The sequence below is a fragment of the Psammomys obesus genome, unplaced genomic scaffold (genome assembly GCF_907164565.1).
Source record: "Psammomys obesus unplaced genomic scaffold, mPsaObe1.curated_primary_1811, whole genome shotgun sequence".
Taxonomy (NCBI): Eukaryota; Metazoa; Chordata; class Mammalia; order Rodentia; family Muridae; genus Psammomys; species Psammomys obesus.
In genome coordinates, this window is record NW_026589732.1 from 2,490,794 (window position 1) to 2,516,585 (window position 25,792).

Consider the following 25,792-nt stretch of genomic DNA (forward strand, 5'->3'; position numbering starts at 1 on the left):
TCCTTCCTTCCTTCCTTCCTTCCTTCCTTCCTTCCTTCCTTCCTTCCTTCTCTCTCTCCTTCTCTCTCTCCCTTTCTTCCTTTCTCTTTTGAAAAGCTCTAAAAAACAAAGAACAACAAAACAATGACAACAACAAAAAACAGCCTAGACCTCATGGATTTGACTAAACTAGTTAGTTGATCAAGGAGACCCAGGGATCTGCCTGTTTCCGTGTTCTCTGCCACCTTCAGGTTACAGCCAGGTGTCGTCAGGCAGGCGAGTCCTCCCCCCACCGAGCCGCCCCATTCCCAAACAGTGTGGACGGGTGCTGTATATGTGCACACGGTGTGTATGTGTGCCATGTAGAGGCCATGGGTACCCTCCTCTGTTTCTCTCTGCCGTACCAGGCTGAGCATGGGACCCACTATTCTGGTTACCAGCAAGCACCAACAGTCCTCATGTCTCTACCTCCCACGGTAATAGGGTTGAAGGGTACCTGCATGGCTGTACTGGGTTTTGGTTTGGTTTTTTTGTTTTGTTTTGTTTTGCTTTAAGACAAGGTGTTCTAGTTAGGGTTACAATTGCTGTGATAAAATGCCATGACCAAAGGAACTTGGGGAGGAAAGGGTTTATTTCAGCTTACACTTCCAGGTAACAGTCCATCATGGAAGGACGTTAGGGCAGGGATTCAAGCAGGGCAGGAACCTGGAGGCAGGAGCTGATGCAGAGACCATGGAGGATGCTGCTTGTTGGTTCTCTCCCCATGGCTTGCTCAGCCTGCTTTCTTATAAAACCCAGTACCGCTAGCCCAGGGATGCCACCAACCACAGTGGGGTGGGTGCTGGGCCCTCCCCCACCAATCACTAGTCAAGAAAATGCTGAGCAGGCTTGCCTATAGCCCAGTCTTATGGAGGTGTTTTCTCGGTTGGTGTTCGCGTCTCAAATGATTCTAGCGTCTGTCAAGTTTACATAAAATTAGCTAGCACAGGGTCTTAGTATTTTGGCGTGGCTGTCCTGGAACTCTGTGTGTACACCATTCTGGCCTTGAACTCACAGTGATCCATCTGCCTTCCCAGTGGTGGGTTTAAAGGTGAGTGCCAGGATAACAGGCATGTGTTAGATTTTTGATGTGGCTGCTAGGGCTTGAACTGGGATCTTCATGCTTACCAAGCCGTCTCCTCCCCACCCTGCTCAGAGTGTACTTAGTGAAAGTGTTCTATTCTGTGCTCTCACCCAGGCTCTCTGCTGAGTTGACTGTCTTGTTACTGTCCATGGGTTCAGACTGTAAATCTGTAGCACTAATAATGTATACTTCCTATTCTCTCAAGTACCGGATAAAAAAAGTGAAAAACCTCTTAACATTATAGTACTTTCTGTCATCTCCTTTTCCCCAAATGAACCTTGGCTGAGTATCCACAGTAACACAAAGGTTTACAATTTAGAGATGTGACTCTGAGCCGCTGTTCCCTCATGTTCTTTAGAAAGCCTGCCTTGTCTCCCTGAAGCAGGGTTTCAAGAGGACCTGGAAGGTTGTTTTAAAGATAGAAATGATTGTAAACTGGGACAAGTTAACCGTATAATTAGGGGCTGTGGGCATGGGATGAAGTATAATAGAGTACATGGACCAGAAAGAAGGGAAGAGTTTGGTAAAGGTTAGAAAAACAGCTGCTCTCATTTGGCTAGTTTTTTTACTCTGGATTCTCTGAACTTCCCCTAAAATCTGGTTCTGAATAGTAATGAACATAGCTGGTGCATTGTGAACTCTGGAGCAGTTTCTCAGCATCAGCACTGTTAATGGTTAGGGGTGTATTTTAAATAAAGAACTTACAATGGATTCAACCTGTTATTGCAGCCTTATTCACCAGTTTACATAGTAGTTTAGTTACATTGGCAGATTAATAAATACTGCTGATACCGTCAGGTGTAGGAGCCAACAACTGAGGGTGAGTAAATAAGCCAAAAGAACAGGAACAGCAATATGCAGATTCCTGGTGTTTAATTACTGGTGTTAGTGTCATTCCAGTGTAGTCACAGAAATGGACATAGTTCCCTGGACACTGTTTACACAAAATTTAACTGGAATAATGTCTCTTGGCATTATTGTTTACAGTGACCTTAATAACAGAGACAGGGGTGAGGCATTGGAAAGATGGCTTAGCAGTTAAGAGCACTGGCTGTTCTTTCCTGAGAAACTGCGTTTAATTCCCAGCGCTCGCATTGTGTCTCACAGATGTCCACAACTCCAGTTACAGGGCATCTGTGCCCTCTTCTGTCCTCCATGACATACAAGTGGTACACAGCTGTACATGTAGCCAAAACAATCATACACATAAAATCAACTGGAGAGGTGGCTCAGCAGTTAAAAATCATTTGAGAACTGTGGGTCTCAGCATGCTCATAAGCTGGGCATCTAGTTGGGTATGCATGCCTTTAACCCCGCTACAAGGGAGAGTGGAGACAGGAGGATCACTAGGACTTGCTGGCTTCCAGCCTAGCTAAGAAAAGTAAGCTCCAGGGTCATGTAGACCTTGCCTTGAATGAACAGTGTGGTGGAGGAGGACACCCAATACCCTCTCTGTCTTTAACGTGCATGTACTAGCATAGGGACCTGCACACGTGTGTATCCGCTCACATACACACATAGATAGAAATAGAGTTAGAAATTCTCCAGATACCCAGCCTAGTTAAATTGCCTAAGAGCCACTCTAAAAAATACAGCCTGGGGGAAAAGTGATTAAAGGCTAAAAAGGAGACAGACATTTCAGTAATAGATTCATCATGTGATGTTGCTTTTTTCTTTTTAATGTTGCTGAAATAGGTGGGCAGCCTCACAAAAGGAGGAAGACTTCTGATGCAAATGAAACTGAAGATCATTTGGAATCTTTAATATGCAAAGTCGGGGAAAAGGTATGTACCAAGCCCAGGTGCTGGAGTTGTGACCGACAGCTCTGGATAATTCTGAGGTTGTACTGGGCAATGTAGGTTTTAGACAAAGCTTGTATTATTACTGCACCTCTGTACCCTGAAGTGAAGTGTTTGGAACTCCTGGGGTTCGGATCATTAAGAATTTTCAGTAAGTAATTTTCATTAGCTAAGCCTCAAAACAGACCTGGGGAATAGTCCTCTTGGTATAGATGACCTGAAGCAGACTTGGATGCCTGAGACAGTGCTGGATAGCTGAGAGACAGAATCCAGCCCATGTGTCCTCCCACTTGGAGTGCACATTCTGCTTAGATGCTTTGAAGATTTCATTGACTCTTTTTATAGAACAGTAACTACTGGAATTGATTGATACTAAGGGAATTCTCCATGAAATTGTCATTAGTTCTTGTTTTCTTTCTCACAGAACTGTAGTGTCTTATAGAAAGCCTTCAGGTTTTTATGGTCATCTAGGAATTTTAACTTTAACTCACTGATTGCTTGAGTGTTAAGAGATGATTAATAATGATGTCCTCTGCAGAGTGCCTGCTCTTTGGAGAGCAATCTCGAAGGCTTGGCTGGTGTTTTGGAAGCTGACCTTCCTAACTACAAGAGCAAGATCTTAAGGCTTCTTTGTACAGTGTATGTATGTAAAAGATTTGTGGATCCAGGTGATAATGTATTATCTACTCTTCATGTGCTTTGGGGAATGTTCCGAGGACATGCTTATGTTAAATGTCACTGGTTGTCCTTCTGTCCTGAAACTTGTGCTCATGAAATGTTCATCTTTGCCCTTTGCTGATCTTACTTTTTAAGGGGATGAATGGGACAAAAATGAAGTGTTTTTTTATGTTTTATTTCTCAGAATTTTAAAATAATTTGAGTTAATTTTTTAACTCAGATGAGAAAGCACATGACTTCATTTAGAGATTCTTTTGCCCCACCAAGGAATGCACATTTATAAGTTTAAAGTAGAATTTAACTCTGTGTGTGTGTGTGTGTGTGTGTGTGTGTGTGTGTGTGTGTGTGTGTAGTAACAGTAGGACCATATATATTGGAAAAACTTGTAAATCAAATGAATGTCCTTCCTTGAGGACTGAAGATACTTTTGAAGCTTTTAATGGGCGTAATTGTCCCTAATGCTGTAGTTACCATCAGTAATTTAAAAATAATGGTTAAATGTTTACAGCTCGTGTTTAATTTAAAAAAAAAAAAATGTGTGCAAAGCAGATTCCTTGTTAACTTGTCAAGAGTTAAAAATCTTTTATAAAGATTCCTTTTTTGTATATGAGTGTTTTACACACATGTATGTCTGTCTGTGCCTGTGGAGGCCAGAAGGGGGCATTAGATGCCCTGTAACTGGAGTTACGGGCAGTTGCAAGCCACCATGTGGGTCCTGGGAATCCAACTAGTATTCTCTGCAAAAACAAGTGCTCTTAACTGCTGAGCTCTCCAGATCCATAGTTAAATTTTGTTTTCGAAGGAATTGAATCAATTCAGGAAAATGTATATCTAGACTAAGTAATTACGAAAACAATCTTTTGTCATAGTTATCCATATGATAACCTCTGTTTTGATAGTATGTATTTCAGAATTATGTTGGTGAAGGTGTTGGAAGCTCTGCTTGTTTGTGTAAGGCTGGGCTGGTATCGATTGGCAGTGTCCTTTTAAAATCTTTCACTTGGAGAAAGCTTTAGAGACCATGGTGCACTTTTAATACAAGTATCTTTTGAGCTCCTAAATCCTCCCTTGTACTCAGCGGGGTACCTTAGGAGGGCAATGTAAGCAAAGGCTCCATAGAATTACCACCTTCTGAGCTACATCTAAAAGCTTCTTTAATTTGGAAGTAGCATTGACTTCTTTTTAGGCCTGTCTTTATTGTCCCTTTTTATTTATTCTGTGTGTTTGTACATGCGTGCATGCACATGTGCTGTGGCGTGTGTGGAGGGCAGGAGCGACTGGAAGAATCACTTCTCTCTTTCTGCCGTTTGGGCCCTGGGATTAAGCTCAGGTTGACAGAGCCTTAACCCGCCAAGCCATCTAGCTGGCCTCAGCATTTTCTCAATTCTATTAGCATACTGTGTTTTAAGCATTTCTTATAGGAACTTGCTTAAAACTGATTTTAATTATCTTTATAAGCAATCCCAATCCAGTAATGTTTTTCCAAGTGGAATTCTGGTCCCATGACATTTGGCTAGCTAAGTTTAGAAACTCTGAATGCTCTGTTCCCCCTTAATGATTCTGCATTAATGAATCTTGTTTTATGGAACACTTCTGAGATTACCATGGAAACCATCTTCTGTGGAATTGTTATTCACTTCCACTTAACGTATTCAAAGAAAAACTGGTCTAACATTAGTTGCATTAATTTTGGTGTGATAACTTCACAAGTAACTGTTCCTTAAGTCTTGGATTAACTAAAGTAAAAAATATTGAGTCCATATCTGCATACTTTTCAGTGACACATATGCCTTTTCTGAAGTTATTTTCAAAACACAGTTAAAAGTTAATTTTGTTTCAAAGTTATTTGATGTTAAGATTCATGTACAATTCAACAGCTTAATATAAAACCTTTGTTTTGGGGTTGTCTTGTACGGGTTCTCAAATCAGTGCACGTCTGTTACCTGAGAAGTTGACAATTTATACAACATTAGTTGGACTGCTGAATGCAAGAAATTACAACTTTGGAGGAGAATTTGTAGAAGCTATGATTCGTCAACTTAAAGAATCACTAAAAGCGAATAACTATAATGAAGCTGTATATTTGGTAAGTTTGATATATATGTCTTATATATATTTGCATATATTAAATAAATATGCATAATATATGTATAAATATATAAAATGTGGGTATATGCATTTATATGATTGTTTATTACATATATTTATATATTATACATAAGTGTATAATATATTTATATGAAACAATATATTGTATAGATTATAAATTATTGTTGAAATGGAGGAAAGAAGCTATAGCCAATTAATTACTATCTTATCCTTAATTCTGGTCCCTGCTCATCTGGTGGCCTTTCTGTGGGAATCCATTTTCACTTAGGACTCAGTATGGTGCTTGTGTTTACTTTGAGTCCTTTTCCTTATGCATATGATTCCTTACAAGATTTTCTTATTTCTTAGTTTCTACAGCACAGCTTTTTGAAGACCTATCAATAATATCAGTATTGCTCCTGTCTTTGATTCTTATCTCTTTTTCATTGGGTCATCATCTTTGTCCCTTAAATGTTTCTATTACAATGATTCTGTCCTCACTTTATATTTGAACTTCTTCTGAGTAATTCTCACTCACTCTCATAGCTGCATAAACCAAATTTATAACTATCTCCCACCTCAACCTTCCTCCTGAGTTTTAAACCTTAATCCAAGAAATACCGTCCCCGCAAGTCCTGAAAAATCATGTGTTATTTATACCTTTTTTTTTTTGCTCACCACCTCACTCATAGTGATCACTGTCTACTGGGCAAGCCACTGAGAAATCTGACATTATTTTTCAGCTTTTCTTTGCTTCCTTATATGTGTTCAACCTCTCAATACTATCTCCAAAATGCCCTTTGTTCCCATAGCCTCTAGCACAGTTTGTAACTTTTTTGTGTTCTTAGCTGCTTCCTTGACATTTTTCCACCAAAAGTCCCTGCCTTTCAGTCAGGAGAGTGGTCTTTGTGTAACCAGTCTCTGCTCATGCTGGTTGCTGGTTAAAAGCTTCCCTGACTTCCTCTTTTTTGTAGTGAGTGGTCTTAAATTCTCTTACACAAAGTGATTCATTGGGCTGCATGGAATAAATATTAGAACTTTTGTCTTTTTTTTTTTTTTTTTAACAGTTTCATGTATCTTTATAAGATATTCTGGTAACATCGGTTCCCCTCTACCTTGTGTTCCCCACCTCCTCTTGCCATACCCTTCTTTCTGCTTTGATGTCTTTTGGCATGTGTGACTCACAGAGTTTAATTACGGTTGCTTGTGTACAAGTGTGGGAGGTTACTTACTGGAGCACAGGCACCTTACTAGTGGTTACACAACTGAAGAAAATGCCTCCTTCCCAGAACCTGTTCACTGCCAGTAGCTCCTAAGAAGGGAGGGGGCCTCGTGATTCCCATCCCCACCCATTAAGGAATGTTGACCTGCCTGGTCCTGAGTAGGTTTTGTGTAGCTGCTATAATGTTGTGAGTGTTGTGCCCATGTCCTGTCCAGAAGACAGCATTTCACAGATTCCTTCCAACCTCTGGCTGTTGTTTAAAAAAAGGAAAATCCCAGCTGCTCTATTTTACCAATAAAGACTCAGGAGCCAGATGCTGGGATGAAAACCTGCTAACTCAGAGAGGCAGAGAAAGCACCCAGCTGACCTTCCTTCACAGTGCAGGTCTTGATGGAAAAAACCCAAAGGCTCACTAGCTCAACTGACAGCCCCGGAGCAAAAGGCCAAAAAAACCCAAGGCCAAAGGCTTGCTAGCTCAAAGCCCAAAAAAGCCAGGGAGCTAAGGGGCTGAAGCGAAAGCCAGAGCTTGAGCTAAAAGTTCTTTCTTCTTCACCACACTGTCTTAAATACTCTCAACTCAGAGTCCCTCCTACTCTTCCATCCCTGTCAGTTGGTTTCATGCTCCACCTCTTGACCTAGGGTTAACATTATTAAATCCTGTGTACAGAAAGCTCTAGGATTAAAGGTGTATGCAGGGGCTAGGTGAACCACACCATAATCACCTGTTTGCAATACATGGAAAGTTCTTGAATTAAAGGTGTGTGATAGGGCTCAACTACTACAAAGAAACAGGATTTTATAGTTCACAATTTTTGGGTTCACAATGGGATCAAATGTCCTGAAACATCTGCAGATTCTTTCTGCAGTTTAGAACCTTTATGTCTTGAATGGAAGGAAATAGAATTAAGTCTTACTAATACCTAATGCATAGATTGGTACTAATGCAGTGTTTACCGTAAGTAAATTCATACATGCTGGAGATCATGTGATCAAGTTCTTTTTTACTGAAGACAAGTTTGAGAAACTGGACACTTGTTAGGATGTAGGATTAAAGTCTTGGTCTTTCATGATTGCCCCCAGTAGAATTGATTTCTCTTGTCCCCTATATGCCCTGGGCAGCTCTACAAAATTACTTGTATGACACTCTGCCGAGAATGCCTTCCCCACTCCCCACTGAGGGCTTTACTTGCCCTTTATAACCTTAACCATTTGGTCTCTCCTTGTTGCTCCTTTTCCCTGTTCCTGGTGTCCTTGGTCCCAGAGCACATTTTAATTTACCTTTTAGTACAGCAGTCATCCCTTTTTGTTGAGGTTGTGATTGTCCCAAATAGGCTGTGAGTTCCCAAAAACAATACCCTGAACACTGTTTACTTAGCCCTGGCACACACAGCACACTCAGTAAATCTCTGTTTTACTTCAAATTTCCATTTCTATATTTCAGTGAAAAGTATTCCTAGCTAAACAGAAAGAACAACCTACTTCATGGAGTAACTAGAATATTTGAATGTCTGGGTGCTTAATGTAGCATAGCATGGAAACCCACAAAGTCACAGATTCCTATCCAATGTAAGATCTTTATCACAACATCTTAACCCTGACATTGTAACACAAAAGCAACTGTGGTCAATAAGTAACTGAATGGGCATGAACTGTCTTCCACTGCAAGTGTGCTTATAGACAGGAAAATTGGAATTTGTGTGAGTATTATTTTGTGTTAAATTTAAAGACTTCTTGGCTCATAGATTGCACAAACAAAAAGATAATAAGCTAAATATAGACCATGGGCTTTAGTCTTGTAGAACTGTTACAAGGTTGTTTATTTTGTCCCTATTATGAAGACTGTTAATGCAGTTAATCTGTACAGTCTGTTTAATGCAGATGCTGTTTGCCCTCACAGGTCCGCTTTCTGTCTGATCTGGTGAACTGTCATGTGATTGCTGCCCCATCTATGGTTGCTATGTTTGAGAATTTCGTAGGTGTAACTCAGGAAGAAGATGTGCCTCAAGTAAGACACCCTTTATGCTGAGTCTTTTCAGTGAAGCACTGTACTGGAGTTTTATTTCCCACTGATAATGCTTTAGCAGCAATAAACAAAGTACAGTAACAGATTATCATACTGTGATGCTTAACATCTGAAGGGCAAGTCAGCTGGCTTCCTGGTGGGTTCTCTTGACATCTTTGTATTCATTCAAACGATTTTAATAAGATTAGAAATATATATATCTAGAAATTCTCTGAATGAGCCAGATAATTTACTTAAGCCCTGTTGAAAAGCCTTCTCAGTATTGCATCTATGAGTAAAAACAAGATGGGGCAGGGATCTATAGAGCTGAGTTACAGAATGCTTGCCTAGCATCTGTAAGTCCTTGAATTCGATCCCTAACACTGGAAAGAAAGAAAAATTAATTAACTAGCATATATCTTCTTTTTTTTTTTTTCTTTTTCTTTTTTAGCATATATTTTCTTAACTTACCTTTTTAAACCTTCTTCAGGTACGACGGGACTGGTATGTGTATGCATTTCTGTCATCTTTGCCCTGGGTTGGAAAGGAGTTATATGAAAAGAAAGATGCAGAAATGGACCGCATCTTCTCCAGTACTGAAAGCTATCTTAAGTAAGGGCACAGCTCACGTGTTCTTTGTTGTTTGCATAAAGATATCCTGCTGATACAACAAATGTCTTAAGTTCTCTGTTAGCAATGACAAACACCCTTTCAGTTCCATTTTTAAAAAACAAAACCATAGAGTTACTGAAAATGTTCTCTATTAAGTTTCACCCTGCTGCTGCTGTAACTCACCAAGACTTCAGTATTTTGCTACTGCAACAAGTTGGTAATGCATCCTTTTAAGCTATTTTCTTTCATAGATGGTTGTGAAAGCCATAGAACACCATGGTTTAGCAGCTCCTCTGCTATTCTAGTATTTGTACACTAAGAGTCAGTTGTAGCTTAAAATTACCCCTCTGCTCAGATCACTGAGCTGACTGGAAGAAGTTCAGACATGCAGTTACTAATGTGTTCCGAATAGGAGCACTGTCCTGGCACACAGGATTATTTCATACATGTTAATTCTAGGCCAAGCCCTTCTCCCATGCCAGGATAAAAAACTTGCTTTATCTTATTGGATATAATCAAATAATGGGCCTTCTTTGTAAACATGCCTGTTACCTTACAACATAATGATGATAATGGTTCTGTGTTCCTTCAGCTTTCACAAATTAATTTTTGTCATACTTCTTTGGATACCATTGATAATTGCTTTGTTGGGTACAAATGAACATGACATCTAAAGACTTTTACATGTCTGTGTATGTGTATATGTGTGTGGATGAATAGATGCTTGCTTTTATACAAATGATAATCCAGCATATATACTTATTTAAATGCTTTTTTTTTTCTTACCTTAACTTGAAATTACTACATAAAAGTATGTGGTTCCACCTGATTGGTTTTATTAACAGTATCACGCTATTCTGTTCTTTTTTTTCTTTTTTCTTTTTAATGTGTCATAATTTCTCTTTATTAATTCTCTCTGAATATGTAGCTTGTGCAGGCTTGTTTCACTATAAACAAATATCAGAACATCCTTGTGTGTGTGTCTGCATCTATATGTACAGGTGCATTTATGGGGATATGAATTCATAGAAATGGCATTGCTGGGTGAGGATTCAGAACAGTTGATTTTAACAGATGTAGTCAGATTATCTCCCAGAGATGTATTCTCCCAGAATCAGGGCTATCTCAGTTAGCCCCAGCTTGGTGGAGATGCAGATATGCCTGTGTCTTGATGAATGCTGCTATCTGCTGATCTGATGGATAAATATGTTTTTCATTGCTTTTAATTAATCATGAAAACCACTGGGTGTTCTTCATGTTCTTAAAACCTAAGTGTACATTTTCATTTTTATCTTTAGAAGACGCCAGAAGACTCATGTGCCCATGTTACAAGTATGGACTGCCGATAAACCACATCCACAAGAAGAGGTGAATTGATTTCCACCTTGTGATATAAGCACAGAGTGGATTCTTATCTCTATAACATGCTCAGATGAGTCAGTGAGATGGCTCAGTGGGTAAAGGCGCCACCACCAGCCCTGACAACCAGAATTCAATTCCCAGGAGCCACGTGGTGGAAGGAGGAAACTGATTCCAACAAGTTGTCCTCTGACCTCTCTGCAGGTGCACTGTGGCCCGTGTACCACACAAGTAAAACTTCAATTTAAAAAACGTTCAGATTGTTGCATTTGTACATCTTAGCTAGGTTTCTAAATACTTCCAGTGAGGAATTCATTTCTTCAGAGTCTTAAGCACAGAGGGAGTATTTACTATCTTAGAATGTAATTGAGAATTGCATTCCTTTTAGAATACAAATTTTCATAGACTTGACGAGTTTTATATCTAAATACCCAATTTTAAAAATAGCAAAAGTAACAACTCCAAATGTGCTCCCAAAAACAAGCTGCTAAAGTAAAAATGAAGAGTGAGTATTGAATAGGTACGGTTCCTGAGTTAGAGCCCAGGACTACAGAGCGGAAAGAGAGCAGCACCTTTCAAAAGTTGTCCTCTGACTTCCATGGGACACTGTGGCAAGTCTGTGCACATTAATGTAATTTTAAAATTTTAAGTGAAAACAAAAACTTAATACCACTCTACTATATGAAATGACAAATTGGTTTACTTTGTCCTGTATTTTAGGGGGTAGACATTTTCTGTACTATCTAGCCAACATGTATATATTAAATATTAAAATCTCTTTTTAGTATTTAGATTGCCTGTGGGCCCAGATTCAGAAACTGAAGAAAGACCGGTGGCAGGAAAGGCACATCCTGAGACCCTACCTTGCCTTTGACAGCATCCTCTGTGAGGCTCTGCAGCACAATCTGCCTCCCTTCACACCACCGCCTCACACCGAGGACTCTGTGTACCCGATGCCCAGGGTCATCTTCAGGATGTTTGACTACACAGATGACCCAGAGGTATGGGAGTGGCTAAGAGCTCCAGGGAGGGCCTGGCTTACAGTTGTACTTGTGACTTAGTTTCCTTTGACTTAATGTCTTAGTTTTTTTTTTTTTTTTTTTTTTTCAGGGTTCTTTTGAGATAGGGTCAGTTCTCTCTCTCTTTTTCCCCCTCCCTCTCTCCCCTTCTCTTCCTCCCTCCTTCTTTCTTTCTCTCTTCCTCTTCCTCTTTCTCCCTCTCTCCCTCCTAGATGGCCTTTGAGTTCACAAATTCCAAGGGCTGGGATTATAGGCTTGTACCACCTTGCCCAGCTCTGAAATAACCTTTCAATTTTTAGGGTTTTTTTTTTTTTTCTTTTTACCATAAGATTGATGAAAATCAATTTAATGTTTTAATTCAGCAAACTATATCACCTTGTTATGCAACAAATTTTGTTTTACTCATGAATAAAAGAGACAGCATAATTTACCAGTCAAGAGGGTAAGCTGAGAGCCAAATTGGTTAACATTTTAATGCAAATACTACCTAGGAGCATGAGTCAGTTATTTACTTCCTGTGCCTCAGTTCCCAAAAAAATAATACTAAAATGTCTCTGTAGGAAGATTAAATTATTCTCACATGGAAAATACATGGAACAATGTTTCATATGGTGAATGCTCAACTTTAGCTGTTAGGGTAGGCTTGTGTTGTATGTGTGTTGGGGGGGATGGCCAGAGGTTGACTTCAAATGTCTTTCGTTGACCTTACCTTTGCCTGCCTGCATGCTGGAGCTCACCTTTAGCTCACCTTTAGCTATATTGCTGACCAGTAGGCCTCATAGAATCCACCTGTCTTGTGCTTGCCCACTCACAACACTGGGGATAGAGGCACATGCCACCTACTCTAGCTTGTAATGTGGATTCTGGGGGTTCTTAACTCAGTTCCTTATGCTTGTATCCTCAGCACTTTATCCGCTGGGCCATCTCCCAGGCACCATGTTTAGCTAATTTTTATTGTTTGCTTAGTGTCGGTCTGTATGTAGCCCAATCTGTCCTCATTGTGACAGTTCTCCTGCCATGGCCTCTTGGGTTCTGAGATAGTATTTCTGAACCACCATGTTGAACATGTTAGAGTATTTTATTTTCTGAGAACGGGTCCCATGTAACCCAGGCCGGCCTGATATTTGCTGTGTAGTTGTGATCGGCCTGCCTCTGCATCAGCTATTACAAACATTCACCACCATGCCCAGGTTTCTGTGTTGCTAAGATTTGAACCCAGGCCTTCATGCTTGCTAAGCAAGTACTCTGCTGACCAAGCTGCACTCCCAATCCTAGTTAACTATTGTTAATAGTAAAAAAAAAAAAAAAAAAATACTCTCTTCTAAATTGTCCATATTTTTAGACAATTCAGTTTTAAGTTATTCATATTATATAATTAATAACGTGTTTTTGTCAACCTCCCATTCTATTTTTCAAAATACTTTTTATATTGTTTTTGACTGTGAAGTGAAATTGTTGGCAACTGTTTAACACGAGAATGTGATTTGTTGTGAATATTGGACATAAAAATTAACATTTTAATCACATACCAATTATTTTATATCTCAGTATATATATATGTCTGTGTTGGAATCAAGCATATTTGTTTCTGGAGAGTTTAGCTAGCTAAAGTACCAAAACTGTTGCTTGCTCTGTCCTGGTTGCATGTAGCAATTCAACCTCACACCCAACACAGTGGGCTTTTCAGGGTATGTATTTGTGAATGAGCAACATCCTGTGTGTTATAAGGTGCTTGGGCTGACTCTATTCTTCCGGTTGCCTGTGTCAGATGAGTGAGGCATGCCAGTTTACTTAGAAAAAAATCATTCCAAGAGAGGAACTTTACATTCTGTGCATTTAGCACAAGTGAAATACAAAGTATGTATAATCAAAAACATCTTTGTCTTTGAATGAGATGCTACTGCACAGGACTTTGGTTTGGTTTTGACTTTGTTGTTTAATTTTCTTTTAAAGAATACAAGCAGAAATAAAGCAGAGATTCCAAATGTCCCCTTTCCAGGCAGCACTACGGCTGGAACTCAGCACTTCAGTCTGAGTTTTTAACCTCTTCTCCCTGGATCAGCTTGGAAACTGAACACAGCTAGTGCAATAGTGGGAAAGGCTTGGTCGGGATCAGTTTAACGTGACACAGATCAGTGGAATGCCTGGCCTTGGTTCCCACGCAATAGCCCAGTCTTTTCTGAGTGGTGGGAGGACTTGATTGTTGACTTTGCTATATCAAATAATAAGAAAGCACCTTTATTCATAATTACATGATGACCTAATCAGGTTTATCAACTGAAAATCTAGCTTATGTTTATGACATTTAGTCATAATCACATTAGTCTTTGTGATTAGTCATTATTAGTTATAGCAAAGGAACCTCAGAATATATTTCTCCCGTGTTAATTATATTTCCTTGCTGTTGCTGCATACTTCCTCTGTCAGAGAGTATGAATACTCCAAAATAGTTATCTCAAAGCGGATTCCTTTGTTATTTTGATAGTCTTTTAAAAGTGTTGATTAAATTTAGAAATTGGGTGATGGTTCAGTTAGAAAAAGCATGGCCCATAAAACTGACACCAGAGTTCTACCATAATTGCCTGACTTGACTGATAAAAAGACAGAGCCCATTCCCCATACATTGTTCTCTTATCTCTACAAATGCACCATGGCACACAAAAAATGGATAGATGGATGGATAAATAAGTTTTTAAAATAAAAGATTTGTAAAATGGGTCTGGTGGCATTACTGGATATCTTAGGAGCATTATATCCTCTTAATTCTGTGGTAGGTCTTTAACACAATAGTTCAGTCTTATACTCAAGTATTTATAAATGAAAGAAATCTGTTCTGTGGTTCTGTGTGAGTGTGTTGGTCTTTTTTCCAGGGTCCTGTCATGCCAGGCAGTCATTCAGTAGAGAGGTTTGTCATAGAAGAGAATCTTCATTGCATCATAAAATCCTACTGGAAGGAGAGGAAAACTTGGTAAGATTCCCTCCATGGTACTTTAAAAAGGGATAGGAATACATTTTGATGATTTTATAAGAACAAAATATATGTTTAGAGGTGTTAGGCTGTAGAAATAGCCCAGCAAGCATGAGGACCAGTGTTCAGGTGCCCAGCACCCATGTTAAAAGCCAAGTGTTAGAACTCACCCATAGCTCAGTTCTGGAGACTCTGAAACAGGAGTATCCCCAGGGATTGCTGTCCTGCCAGTCAAGCCAATCTGTGAACCCCCGGTGGTTGGTTGGTTCGTTGGTTGGTTGGTTTGTAATATTTTTTATGTGTATGGGTATTTTTCCTGCATGTACGTCTATGCATCAAATGTGTGTCTGGTGTCCTTAAAGGCCAGAAGAGGGTTTTGAGTCACAACAGGTAGTTGTGAGCTGCCGTATGGGTGCTGAGAATTGAGCCTGGGTCCTCTGGAAGAGCATCTCTGCAGTTTCTGAACCCCAGGTTTAGTGAGAGGGCTTATATTAGAAGTTGAACAAGCAATTGAAGAAGACACTCAACTCTGACCTCTGACATGGCATGACACACATGTTCACACACACATATCAAATATGCTAAAATTCATTTCAGTTTGGTTGTATGGAAATTAAAGTATACTACTGTTTTTTTGTTTTTTTATTTTTCTGTTTTCTAACCTGTTTTAAAAACCTAAGTGTTAATAATTTTTCATAGAACTGGGAAGTTTTATCTTAGATTTTGAGGAGAAATGTTGTATTTAGGAGTGGACCACCTACTGTTAGTAACCTGGTATTAGTAGATCTGAAGGGGATGATAGCACATTTTTCCCTTTTTGTGTGTAAGACACTTTATGCCTTCTTAATAAGTACCTGAACACCAGAACATTCAGCGGAGATTTTTTTCAGCTAAGCTCACTGCATATGAAGCTGTTGGGCTTTGTGTGTATCTTCGCTAACTTGAATCACATTCTTTTCAGTGCTGCACAGCTGGTGAGCTATCCAGGGAAGAACAAGATCCCCTTGAACTACCACATAGTTGAGGTATGCATTCCATGTGGTGCTAATTCTGGCTTTCCCAGGGTCTGAGCCCTGCAAGATACCTGCTGGCTACTGACGAGGCTCTGAAAGTGAAAAGAGGAGCAAGGACATAGACAGCAGTTTTGGTTCTCAGCCTTGCTAGTAAAGGAAGGAAGGAAGGAAGGAAGGAAGGAAGGAAGGAAGGAAGGAAGGAAGGAAGGAAGGAAGGAAGGAAGGAAGGAAGGAAGGAAGGAAGGAAGGAAGGTGAGACTCAGAGCCTTTATCTGATGGGTCATTTTGCTGGCCTCAGCTGCCTTCTCACCTTCTCTCTATCTCTTTTTAAGTGGCACATGCCTTTAATCCCAGCACTGTGGAGGCAGAGGAAAGTGGATCTCTGAGTTGGGGGCCAGCCTGGTCTACTGAGTGAGTGCCAGTATAGCCAAGGATACACAGAAAAACCCGGTCTTAAAAACAAAAGATTGGATATCTTCATATCACCCAGCCTGGCCTGGGACTCATGACCCTCCTGCCTTACACTCCTGAGCTGCTGGAACTCTAGGCATGTGCTACAACATGTGGCCCTAAGTCAGATTTTTGAATCTGAGAATGTGTAGACTTCATGCATTAAGAGGAAAGATTAGATTTTTCGGAAGGGGTAGAAAATAGCCTGCCAAAAAGATCTGTGTTCTGGTCTGAGTAGCAGTGTAGAACACTCAGCTGTCTCTGTCTCTGGTCTACTACAAGTTCTTATTACCCAAGTAGTGAAGCGCCATTGGCTGAGCCCCTGGATGTCGTGCCTCCTCAGGCAACTCTGAGACGTCAGAGGATGGACTGCCGTACATTTGTCTCAGCAGTATGGGTCATAGTAGCCTTATATGCTGGGCTCTCGATGTAGGAAAAGGGGGTGTTCAGTATGTTGTTCAGTTGTAGATCTCAGAAAACATAATTTTTAAGAATAAAAGGTAGCCAGGTGGTGGCACGTGCCTTTAATCCCAGCACTAAGGAGGCAAAGGCAGGTGGATCTCTGAGCTCAAAACCAGACTGGTCTACCAAGCAAGTCCAGGACAGCCAAGGCTACACAGAGAAACTCTTGTCTAGGTAATTCTTTTTCCACTGTAGGTGCCATGGAGTATATGATTAGGTTGTAATGTGTAGGCCTTTCTAATGTAGAAATGCAAATACAACTGAACTGCATGTGTCTGACTGTGTGTTTTCCAGGTGATCTTTGCAGAGCTGTTTCAGCTTCCAGCACCTCCTCACATCGATGTGATGTACACTACGCTACTAATCGAACTGTGCAAACTTCAGCCTGGCTCTCTGCCCCAAGTTGTATCCTTTCACCACTTTAAATGTCTTTATGGAGCTATGCTTTCTCAAGTTCACCATTAGGTTCCTATGCTTTGGGTTTTAGGAATAATGGTTTCATTTGCTGTTTTTAAGTGAATAAGACTTTGGACAAAATACATGTTTGTGAAGTTAACATCTCCCCCTGCTTAAAATAGAGTGTGGTGCTGTGGCTTACAACTCCTTTGTTCTCCCCAGGAGGAGCCCACTACTTTCATTAATAATGCTGTTTTTGCCTTTTGTTTTGTTTTGCTTTGTGTTTTTCTGAGACAGGGTCAGTATGATCCCCATGCCTCAGCCTCCAAAGTGCTCAGATTACAGGTTTGAGACCATGTCTAGCTAGACCTTTGCCTTTTAAAATAATAGTTTTATGAAGAGAATGTATATTCTGCCTTTTCAGGACCTCAGGTCTTTGATAAGCCCATTAGATAATTGTGCTATTTTAATAAATAGTTCCATATCTGTAGCTTACTCCCCCCCCCCCCCCCCCCCCCCCCCCCCCCCCCCCCCCCCGTATCACACTGCTTCTGTGAGTTACTAGGAGTGGTACTAGTCTCCCATTATACCTGTAGGTTTGCTCATTTATCTAGTCCTGTAACTTTTGCTTTATCACTGTTTGGTCCAAGTATGCTCATATTTGTTACGCCCTTAGTGAGTGAGCTTTTTACCATTTAACCTAATGTCTTTCTCAAAACACAAACAAATAAACAAAAAAAGTTCAAATAAACATTTCGGTTGCAGGCAGGGAGGAGAAAATATATCAAAACAAAAAGCTCAGACAAAAACCCGGAGTTTGTTTGCTGTTAGCCAGCTGCTCCTGCACATGGGGCCTACCTACCCTGGCTTGTGGTCGGTATACCCAGTAACACTGGACTGGAGAAAAGTGCTTTCCCTTTCCTAATTTCAAATAGTTTCTTGTTTAGGGGTCAACTTTGTGTCTACTTCCCCTTCTCAGTGCTGGAATTTTCTCTGCTTTGAACCTGTGTGCTGTCTCATTCACTGTGAGTTTGTGTGTATCAGTCCTGTTGTGTCTGGAAGATGCTGTTTCCTTGGAGTCATCTATCATTTCTGTCTCTTACAGTCTTCTCTTCCACATAGATCCATGTTGCTTTTTGATTTTTCATTTTTCTTGGTTTTTAGAAACAGGATTTCTCTGTGTAGCTCTGGCTGTCCTGGAACTCGCTTTGTAAACTAGGCTGGTTTCGAACTTACAGAGATCTGCCTGCCTCTGTCTCCCAAGTGCTGGGATTGAGGATGTACACCACTACTACCTGGCTGCTTTTTGATTTTTAATGATAAGCATTAACGTCTATCTTTTAACTAGGATAGTTTTCCTTACGGCCTCCTGTGTCGTCACATTCCGGGTGTCATAAACTACTGCACTCCTCCAGTCTTGCAGGCGCTTGACTGCACCCTGTTTGTCACGCCCATTGTATTTTTCCTTACTGCATGTCTCTTAGTTTATGAAAAGGGCAAGTTTTTACTACATTTTTTCCTCTTGCTGTTTTACAGTCCTTCCCGGTGGGTGTGTGTTTACCTATATACGTAACAGACATCTCTTTATCCTCCTACACGCTCCTCAGTCTTAATCTCTGACCTTCCTTTCCAATAACAAAAAGATGAGAAAATACTCCAATTTTAAGTACATTTGTTTTATCTTTTTGACATTTGAAAGAAAAAAATATTCTATACATGATATTCATTTAGATATATCTGTACCAGTCATTCTCTGGTGTCCATTTCTTTTTGTACATCCTGAACTTCCATCTCCAGTTATTTCCTTAAAGATGGTTTGCTGCTGGTGGTCACTACAGTTTTTAGAAAAAGTTTTGTTTGGGGTTTTTCTGTTAATGAGAACTGGACATGATACTTACAGAAATTGTATTTCTGATATTTCCCAATCAGAAACATGTAAAATACAAAGTTTTTTCTGTGCCTGCCCTTGCTCTGAATGATGACACAGAGACCTTTATGTTTATTAAAAGCATCAGGCACTATAGCTGGGCAGATAGATACTGCTGTTCTCACACTGGCCTGGCCTACTTCCCAGCCACGTGGCCCATTACCTGCCATCTTAGTCTTGCTTCTACATCTGTGCTCTGATGGTGACTCTCTGGTCACCACCTCAATCCTCTCCCTTGCTCGGAACTGCTGCCTTCTCATCCTGCCTGAGCTTATTGACCCACATTGGGCACCATATTATCAGGACTTTCTATGACCTCTCCAGCTCCCGAATAACGACACAGATTTATTATATTATTATTTTTTTTTATTTTTTATTAGCTTATAGCACTAAGCTGGACAGATTGTGAGCAGTAATAGTCTGGCTAGTGTCCCGTTACCTATCCTTCCTAGTCCCGGCACCTGCTTCTTCATCCTTATCCAACTGGTGGCCTTTCCTCATTCCTCTGTGTCTCAGAGGTGAATCTTCCCACTCCTGATTCTTTCCCAGAGTTCCTGTATGTGCTAGAAGTCCTGCCTTCCTCTCTTGCCTTTGCTATAGGGCCTACAGCTTTTATTCAACCAGAAGGTGATGGAGAACAGTGTTTACCAAGTATTGAGGCAAGTGATGCTTAACAGTACCAAAGTCCAGCCTTTACTCAGCTCTGTGGAGACAGAAATCAGCATTTGAATAGTACAAGCATAGTCTTTACACAGTGTATAAACATCACCCCAACATCGAAACAACCTGAATGTCCAACAGTACACGAACGGATAAAGTATTGTTTTCTTGCAATGGTAATACTTAATTCAGCAACAAAAGGATTTGTTTTTAAAGCAGTGAACAGCGTAAGTTGAAACATGCTGAAGGAAAAATAACAGATTCACAAAACATGATAGGATTTTGTAAAATTCTAGAAAAATGTAAAGATCCTAATGATAAAAGACCAGTGTATGCTTGGGAAGAGGTCTCAAATGCCTGAGAAAGGAGTTGGGGGAATTATAGAGGGTATGGAAACATCATGATTTCACAAATGTGGATGCAGTCAGGTTTATTGTACATCACTGACAGTTTAAACTTGAAAAACAAGACCAGTTATGTCAAAGGTTGAAAGACAACGTTCTTAGTCATAAAGTCTAAAACATAAATGTCTTGTGCATTTCTCCTGTCGCGCTTATTTTAAAGGAGAGTGGGAGGCAGTTTTCCTTATCTTGTGACTCACAGCTTGCACAGGCCACTGAGATGCTGTACATGCGTCTGGACACGATGAGCACCACATGTGTGGACAGGTGCACACTGCTCTCTTCTGACTAAGGGCCATATTAGCACCTGCAAGGGTTTTCAGAAGGCTGTCGTGAGGGTTCCCAAATTGTTCCCTGTTTTCTAAACCTTTTACATAATAGCAGCTCACTTGTTAGAACACCATGGCTTCTAGTCTGTTTAATTTTCTAGTGGTGCCAATGCTTGCTTCTCTTTGATTTCATACATATCTGTTTTGAAAGTATAGAGAAATACCTTTAAACCTGCAGCTGGAAGACTCCATTTGTTTTAAATCAAGAAATAAAACCTGTCTTGGATTGTTAGAGCGTGGTCTTTCCATGCTCACTGATTTCTTTTGGAGAAAGTCTATGTGACTGCCTTTACCAACCAGTTTTTTTCTTCTGTCCATTTCCCAAATTAGATCAGGGGAAGAATCGAACAGTTGCCTAATTTCCATATCTCTTACTCAAATTCTGTATCTAAAAAATGTCAGTGATGGCTAGCTCTGTTGGTGACCTTTTTTAATTTTTAAATTTTTTTAATTATTTTTTTTTAATTTTTAAATAATTTTTTAAATGATTGAAATCAGATTTTTGAGGGAAAGACTTTAAGAAAGTATCTTCCAGTGTCTCTGTTTTAATTGAAGACCAGTAAGCATTTTGAATATTTACAGCTTCACAATACTATTTGAAAGCCAAGTCTGTTTTTGAGGAGGGGAACTTCATGCATATAGGCTGTCTTTAAAGGCTGTAGTGGCCTTGGAGAGGTGGCTCAGCAATTAAGGTGCTTGCTGCTCTTCCAGAGGCCATGACGCCTGGCTCTCAGCACTGTCATCTGGTGGCTCTACAACCGCATGTAGCTCCAGCTTAAGAGGCGCGGAGATGTGTGTGGCGTCTGGCACTGCACACACATACACACAATATAAACACATGAATGAGCACATAAAGTTCAGTTTTTAAAAGATCTGTGTATGAGACTAAGCTGGAGAAAAGGCTCAGTGGCTGAGAGCCCCAGCAGCCCTCCCAGGAACCCACGCTCAGTTCCCAGCAAAACAAGAGAGGCCTACTTTGGTTCTGCCATTTGTAAATTATTTGTCAACATTTAACTACAATTTACTTTTTAACTGATTCAATTTTATCAAGTTACATGAGAAAAAATAGTATGCTCCTTCATAGCTGTGAGAATTATATAAATACTTGCACAAAATACAAGCCTACATCATGTCAGTTATCTAACAAGGATAAAAGGAAGCACCTTGATGAGAACTGAGACAGCTAAGGACTGTAAGACCGTGAGTTAGAGGCTTTACTGAGAGAACAGCTAAAGAAGCTACAGGTAGCGGGGTGTGCATGTAAGACAGGTTAGCTGGATAAAGGATTATAAACTACTGGTCTAAACTGCACTCTTCCTTTTCTCCTCTTCCCTGCCCCACTCCCCAATATAGGTTTATTAATTGGTTTTCTCATCATCTAAGTAATTTTCAATTCCGTTGGAGCTGGGAAGATTGGTAAGTGCAATGTTTTCTCCATCCTCTCAAACAATTAATACAATACTGGAGATTGCTCAGGCTGTAAATTGATTGCTTCTCAAACATAAAGACCCAAGGTTAATCTCCAGGGCCCATGTTTAAGAGTCCACATTGAGCCCTGTGTGGTAGTACACACCTTTAACCCCAGCATTCAGGAGGCAGAGGCAGAACAATCTCTGTGAGTTGGAGGCTAGCCTGGTCTATATAATCCATTCCAGACCAGCTAGCACTACGTACTGAGACCCTGTTTGTTTAAAAAAAGAAAAAAAGAAAAAAAAAAAAAGCCAGATATCATGGAGGCATGGGCTTCTAATCCCAGCTCTGGGGACATGGAGATTAACAGATCTGTGATGCTCACTGGCCGGCCAGCCCCAGCCTAAGTATTAAGTTATAGGCCTAATAAGAAACCCTAGTGGGTGCATCAGGGGCACAGCACCCAAGGTTATCCTCTGGCCTCCATGCATGGGCACAGCACATGATATATCCACAGAGCCTTAATGTGTAAAACTATACACTTTTAACTGTATGAGTGTTCTGTCTGCATGTACACCTGCATGCCAGAAGAAGGTACAATTGTGGGTGCTGGGAATTGAATCAGGGCCTCTGGAAGAGCAGCTAGTACTCTTACCTGCTGAGCCATCTCTCTGACCCCTAAAACTCACTTTAAAATAGTCTGTTGTCTCAAGTATTTGTTTCATTGATATTTATTTGCTGTATATGGGTGAGATGATAGGTAGAAAGACCCTAATATAAATCAGGAAATGAAGTTTATATGTACAAAAAGATTATGTATATGACCTTAATAAAACCACATTTCCTCCTTAGGTCAGATTGTCTTACTCAGGATCTTGAAAGTCCCAAACCAAAGTTTGTAAGAGAAGTTCTAGAGAAATGTATGAGGTAAGCTCTGCATTTTCTTCTTGATTTAGGTCTCTTAGTTTCTCATGAAGGAGACTGCTTGAATTGGTTGTTATCTGACAGGATTTCTCCTTTGCATTTATGGTAAATGTCCACTGTATTCTTTCCTAATCACAGTGTTTGTCCATCTTCTACCTCACTTTTGAATCAGGATTTGGGCTACAATAAGTCAGCTGTACCATTTGGGTTTTATGTGAATTAAGCAATTAAGTTTGTTTGTTTTTTTTTTTTTTTAATGTCTCCCAACATTGGTGAGCATTTTCTCATTTTCTAAGCTTGTGTTGTGTTTTGCTTTGTTTTGTTTTCTTAATTTCTGTTTTCTTAGCCCTCTTCCCCTTATTTCCTCTATTTAAAAGTCTTTGTTTCTAATAATAGAATATATTTTGGGGAACTGTATTCTAAGCTCTTAATGTGTATTTTTTAGGGATAGTTTAGTCTAAGCCTTTCGGAAGACACTGTGTGTCTGTGTGTTTGTGTGTATCTGTGTGTCTCTTCATCTCTCTGTGTGTGTGTGTGTGTGTGCGTGTGTGTGCACACATGGTATATCCCTCTCTTTATATCCAACCCAACATTGTTTCTTTCCATCCTCTCTACCATGGCATGTAAACACTTTGTCAGGCAATAAGGAACTTGGCTCTTATTATCTTCCATTTATTTCTTTGGTGTATCACATCCAACCTCCCAGCCATGCCAGCTTACCTCCTCCCCGCAACCCACTGTCACTTCACATCTTTCACCACCAGACTGTGGGTCTTCTAGCCACACCTCAGAGCAAAGTCAGTGTGTTTGAGGCAGGCCTGAGTTTACCTGTGTTAGCTTATTCAGCAGCCCGACGGACTTTGTCCTGACTACTTTCTTGGTTGTCCGCTGAGTTTGGGATGTTGGATCTGGCTTTCTGGGCAAGCTGAGTGTTACCAAGGACTAAAGCGTGAGACTTGCTCTTATTTGTGTTGTAGGTTGTCTTACCATCAACATATACTGGACATTGTTCCTCCCACCTTCTCAGCTCTGTGTCCTGCAAACCCAACCTGCATTTACAAGTACGGAGATGAAAGTAGCAGTAAGTAATGAAATAACCGATCCCTTCTTAAAAGTGCTGATCCACACGTGCATTGAAGCCAGTTATTTATAGGAGGAGAGAGTGACTCTCCTAGAATTGTATTTCTCTATTTGGAAGGTGGCCCATCAGCCCTTAGATTAAGGGTTTTCTTGTTATATAATTAGTTATTATTAGTTCATACCTTTTTTCTACTTTATATTGTTTACAGTGTTTTTACATGACTTCTTTGGTTTTTTTTGAGACAGAATTTCTTTGTGCAGCCCTGGCTGTCCTGGACTCACTTTGTAGACCAGGCTGACCTCAAACTCATAGAGATCCGCCTGCCTCTGCCCCCCACCTCCCCATCTCCTGAGTTCCCAATGGGTTGGGCTCTCCCACACAAGTAGTTAAGAAAATGTTGGATCTTATGGAAGCGTTTGAGGTTTCCTCCTTTCCGAGCACACGGCTCATGCTGGGAATACTGAAGCACATGGCAGTCTGCTTCTAGAAGTAAATTTGTTAGCACGACTTTCACCTTTCAGTCCCATGGGTTCTGGAATTACAGCACGAAAGGTGTAATTACACCATGAACGGTGCTAGAATTGCTGTGGTCTTTCTGCATTATATTCTCCGAAGTCAGTGTGTGCAGTGGTACAGAGGTAGATGTCAGGTTTTCCAGCTGTGCTGTTGTGATTGCACTGAAGGTTGTCATCTATTCAAGAATCTCACATTTTGTGCTGCCAAGAAGTTCCCTGTGTCTGAGAACTCTGCTCTTCCTTGCTTTGTGCCGTTACATTACCACAATACCACAATTAAAAAGGGAAGCCCTCTTTTCTCTAGTTCCTATTTTCTTTCTCAGGTCTGGCCCAAGTGTGTTACTTGTAACCTTTAACAAACCTGTTTCTTAAAAATGCTTTCTAGTTCTTAAGTTAATTTCTTGGTTCCTCAGCTAGTATGTCAATTCCTTTGTGACAAAGGGTTTTTTTCTTTTTAATTTTTGTTTGCTTTTCATAGAATTTGTTTCCACTTTCAGGCTCACAGCAGATATATGACTATGTATGACTATCCTTGTGTGACCTGTTTTGATAATGTCAGTCATTACAGGTCATAGTACCATGTCTTATGAGCCTAAGTCAAGATAGCCCTTTTTGTTACCACTGTCTGCATTACACTGAAAGTAGATTTCCTGTTGCTTTGATGATGCATTCACATTAACATACAATCTATACCATAAGCACTCACTCACAAAATTCCAACAAGAAGTAAGCATGCAGGATTTAGCACAGAGCCTCTTATGTTGGCAGCATTCATTTAGTTTGACCTCATTTGCCCCAGAAGAAAGGGTTGTTGGCAAAGACGACTGGGAAGCTGGTGGGTTTAAAATGTCCAGGAGACCTGAGGACTGCTCTGTTCCTGAGTATTGATGTGAGAATTACCTCTTTTGGTTCTGATGAGAAGCCATTGAACTAGGTGAAGCTTTCATTTACAGTAGCACATGGTTTAAATGCTGTACTTGTGTTGAAGAGTATTCTGTTTTAAAAGGAACTAACTGAAAGTCTGTTGATTATTAGCTGCTCATAGAACAACCTTTCATCTTGATCTCCCTTCCCCTCTGTTCTGCGTTTAGATTCTCTTCCTGGACATTCTGTGGCACTCTGCTTATCTGTTGCTTTTAAAAGTAAGGCAACTAATGACGAAATCTTCAGCATTCTGAAAGACGTACCAAATCCGAACCAGGTTGATGATGACGGTAAAAGAATTACTTGTTTGGCTGAGCTGCATGGGTCAAGGTTAAGGCGTCAACACAGCTCTGCTGAGTTCGTTAAGTCCTATAGGGTACTCATACAGTAGTCTGTCAGCTGTTCTCTGAACACGCGTGTTTTACACCCTTACCTAAAAAGGCCCTGAAAC

General features: G+C 40.3%; 1 protein-coding gene across 1 annotated transcript in view; it reads left to right on the forward strand.

The window, feature by feature from the left end:
• Ncbp1 (nuclear cap binding protein subunit 1) overlaps positions 1-25,792 on the forward strand; it is a 35,984-nt gene that overhangs the window by 3,971 nt on the left and 6,221 nt on the right. The window contains exons 2-16 of the mRNA XM_055605329.1: positions 2,798-2,886; positions 3,440-3,540; positions 5,509-5,665; positions 8,787-8,894; positions 9,382-9,503; positions 10,802-10,871; positions 11,648-11,863; positions 14,752-14,849; positions 15,811-15,874; positions 17,069-17,179; positions 20,361-20,425; positions 21,841-21,903; positions 22,750-22,824; positions 23,799-23,902; positions 25,509-25,631. Coding sequence (XP_055461304.1) covers positions 2,798-2,886; positions 3,440-3,540; positions 5,509-5,665; positions 8,787-8,894; positions 9,382-9,503; positions 10,802-10,871; positions 11,648-11,863; positions 14,752-14,849; positions 15,811-15,874; positions 17,069-17,179; positions 20,361-20,425; positions 21,841-21,903; positions 22,750-22,824; positions 23,799-23,902; positions 25,509-25,631 — 1,566 coding nt within the window. The remainder of the gene's footprint in view (positions 1-2,797; positions 2,887-3,439; positions 3,541-5,508; positions 5,666-8,786; positions 8,895-9,381; positions 9,504-10,801; positions 10,872-11,647; positions 11,864-14,751; positions 14,850-15,810; positions 15,875-17,068; positions 17,180-20,360; positions 20,426-21,840; positions 21,904-22,749; positions 22,825-23,798; positions 23,903-25,508; positions 25,632-25,792) is intronic.